The sequence below is a fragment of the Pinus tabuliformis genome, chromosome 9, assembly GCF_031772625.1.
Source record: "Pinus tabuliformis cultivar Carrire ecotype Pingquan chromosome 9, CPIR1, whole genome shotgun sequence".
Taxonomy (NCBI): domain Eukaryota; kingdom Viridiplantae; phylum Streptophyta; class Pinopsida; order Pinales; family Pinaceae; genus Pinus; species Pinus tabuliformis.
Genome location: NC_142307.1, coordinates 1,468,450,157 through 1,468,453,423, shown reverse-complemented (window position 1 = coordinate 1,468,453,423; position 3,267 = coordinate 1,468,450,157). Strand labels below are relative to the sequence as shown.

The 3,267-nt window shown below is 36.1% G+C and overlaps 1 protein-coding gene across 1 annotated transcript; it reads right to left on the bottom strand.

Moving 5' to 3' along the window:
• Positions 1-920: 920 nt before the first annotated feature.
• Positions 921-2,857, bottom strand: LOC149154145 (acid phosphatase 1-like). The gene is made up of 3 exons (XM_089439746.1): positions 2,269-2,857; positions 1,675-1,884; positions 921-1,579 (listed from the first exon to the last, which is right to left on the bottom strand). Exons 1-3 carry the CDS (start codon positions 2,694-2,696, stop codon positions 1,402-1,404), a joined length of 816 nt encoding a protein of 271 aa, XP_089295872.1. The 5' UTR covers positions 2,697-2,857; the 3' UTR covers positions 921-1,401.
• Between the last annotated feature and the right edge of the window lie 410 nt (positions 2,858-3,267).

The window sequence follows — 3,267 nt, the reverse complement described above, 5'->3', positions numbered from 1 at the left end:
TTTTATTATATAAAAATTTATCATCATAAAAAAAATATAGAAATTATTTTAATTATAAACCATTCATGAATCAAATTTATGATTTCAACAAAACTATACACACTTCTGGATAAAAAATTAAATCCAGAAAAAACAAATAAAATACTGCCGTGCAAGTCTGACATCCACTCACAATTTGAAGTGACCATGCAACATTTTTAATTATAATAATATTATATTTTTGTCTTTTTCCAGAACGAATGAATGTCTTCGTCCCCATTCCATGTTCGTGCAACATTTTTAATTATAATAATATTATATTTTTGTCTTTTTTTCCAGAACGAATGAATGTTTTCGTCCCCATTCCATGTCCCGGGGCATTGGAGAGCCTTGTTACAACTCTATATATATATATATAAATTCAACTAAGTTAAATTAAATTAAATTAGAGACCAATAATTCGTTAGAAATTGAAATTACTTTATATAAATTAAACTAAGTTAAATTAAATTAGAGACCAATAATTCGTTAGAAATTGTAATTACTTTAGCGTTTGGAGTTGGGTAAAGTGAGAGAATTAGTTAATTGAGTGATTGAGTATGTGAGTATTAGTAAATTGAGAGAGTTAGTTAATTGAGTGATTGAGTGTGTGACTATTAAGTCAAGCAAAGTGAAGTGATAGATGTTTTTAGTGTGTGATTGTATGTGAGGATATTTTAGGCAAGTCCCTAGTTAAAAAAAGTTAAATACTCTTCACCTAGTTCATCGTTAGTATTATGTTTTGTGTAATCAATAGAAGAGCTACAACACCTATGTTTTTGTGAGTAAATTTATGTTTTGTATTTTCTATCTTTCTAAGAAAATATATCATCACTGAAATGAAGAGGGCGGAAGGGAAACATGTAAAACAAGCATGGCAGTCTATAAAATTACGTAGACTTTTAGTCATAACATCAGTTTTAAAATATATATCTCATAACAAAATTACATTTATGTAAAAAACGAAAACCCTATACAAAATAACCATAACCAAACAGAGTAGTCTAACGAGGCAGAGGAATTGCTCGGATGGCCAAAAGTGGCCGGAATCGTGGTAAAAAAATTTCATAAAATCCTATAGAAACAGTGTTTAAATCGTGTTTTTGATGGTGGAAATAGATTCAGCACCATCAAAAACGTCTAAGACAACTAAAATTTTTAAGTTTAACAACCATAACTTGGATTTACAAAAATCCTTACGGAATTTTCTCTAAATATAACCGGAATTTCCATGTAACCAGATCCACTCACTGTAGATCCGTTACAAATAATTCCTACATTAAAAGAGAATAAGAATTAACGCTGTGAATTGACCACAAATGCGCACTGTGATGGATTGATTTCATTGGTGACACAGAATCCAGGGGACTTTGGCAAGCTATTTTAACTAATGAAATACATAGGATTGGGAAGCTTGAAGGAGCGCGATGCCTCGTAGGGTCCGCTCAGGTCGCTCCACTGGTCGCCCACGCTTCCCCATAAACGATAGCCTTTCTTTACAAGTTCTCCCCTCTTCTTGGGCTTGTACACAGCCGCTGAGGTGCCCTGATCGCTCTCCCCCCTTGCAATTCAGACATTCCACATATATTAATTTCCTATTCATTATCATTAGGATCTTTGAATAAATAGCACAGAAACAGTTATGTCGATTTCTACCTGAGTAGCAGACGAGACCAGCCCTTGTAGCCGGCCCGAGACAGATTATGGACCGTTATATTCCTAAGAGATTCGTACCGGCCAGTTAGGAGCATGATCTTGAAACCCCGAGATAACAAATGGTTATACAGTAGCAGAGACGACGGCAGCGCAGGCGAGTTCATCTCTAATACCCACGCTTCAAATGTTTTCGAATCTAAAGGAAAGGCCCTGTTAAAACAATGCACTAAAACCCTGTCATGCTTTTTTTAGGTTTTTTCTTTTGAATAGGTTTAGGTTAGGTTATTCACTAATGAGATGCTGTCACGATTTATGGATTAATAGAGTATTATAGTTAATCATTAGAATTGTACAAAGCTTTGTGGAACTGCAATATCATTTAAAATAATTTAATTTTTAAATTTGATTTCCACTCTCAATCTTTCTCATGAAATTTTAACCTAAAAAATTAAAACTAAAACCCTAAAAAATTAAAACCCATCAAACTCCAAGATGTACACTTTATCCTGCGTATTATCCCCCACCAATTTGAGGACGAAAAATGAAATATATAGACGCAGAGGAATGAAGGGAATGGGTAATATAGAAAATTACCCAAATTCATGTTGTTGGTAATAAGGAATATTGGAAAGAAGGGTTTCGTCAATATCGAACACCCACGCGTCCTTCCCATCTCCGCTAAGTTTCAGCGTTTTGACGTAATCTAGAATGATTAACGCTGCAACTTTCGAATCCTCCCAATACTGACCTTCTCTCATCATATATTTCTCCACATACCTCACGCATTTTGATGGGACAACATCCCATTTTCTGAGGTTGCCGGTCTCAACGCTCAATCTCCAGGCCACGCACCGGGAGACCGAACGGCGGCCTACCTTCGACTTCGGCTTTGACAACCCATTGGCTGCAGCCGTGCTGAGCAGGAGCAGGAACAAAACAAACGGGACGGTTGCTGACTTCAACTTGCAGGCCATGGTGGTAGAAGCAGGGGCGAGATGAGTGAGGAGATAAGTGTCGCACATGGTGTTATATAACACCAAATCTCACCCTGGAAAGCTGTAGAAATTGTACAGTACAGTGTCGACTGTAGCGACCAGGGTTGGAATTTCAAACCAGGTTCACACTTGTCGGTCTTCACACCTTCTTACCTGTTTTCGCAATTTTAACAAAGAATATTGACGGCTTTGCAATTTTTTCCAACGATATTTGAAGGGCGAATCGCCCATGACAGTCATGACGGACAATTTGCCCGTCAAATTCCATCCCTAATATTGTCCCGTCAAATTCCATCCCTAATAGCGACACGATTGCGAAATAGCGATGCAAATTTGGAATTTTCAAAGTTTCCAAAAAAAAATATTCTATACATATTTGTCGAGGAATAATTGCCCAGTTCTGTTCCAGAGATAGCTGTAGGAGAGTTTATAATTATTTTCAGTCACATGTCTGTTCAATAACATTAGCTGTCAGCCAACACCACATGTTTATCCATAATGGACTTGCCATTGTCACGTTTTCAAATTTCTAATTGATATTCATTTTATATTATTTTATCCGAAAAACGATGTAGTTAAGTATATGACGATTAAGAGA

Bases quoted from the DNA above. Each gene is read 5' to 3' on its own strand.
- LOC149154145 (XM_089439746.1), bottom strand. From the start codon at position 2,696: ATGTGCGACACTTATCTCCTCACTCATCTCGCCCCTGCTTCTACCACC. The intron at 1,885-2,268 runs GTAATTTTCTAT...TTGTTTTAACAG, and splicing joins TACCAACAACATGAATTTGG to GGCCTTTCCTTTAGATTCGA. The intron at 1,580-1,674 runs GTAGAAATCGAC...CTGAATTGCAAG, and splicing joins TGGTCTCGTCTGCTACTCAG to GGGGGAGAGCGATCAGGGCA.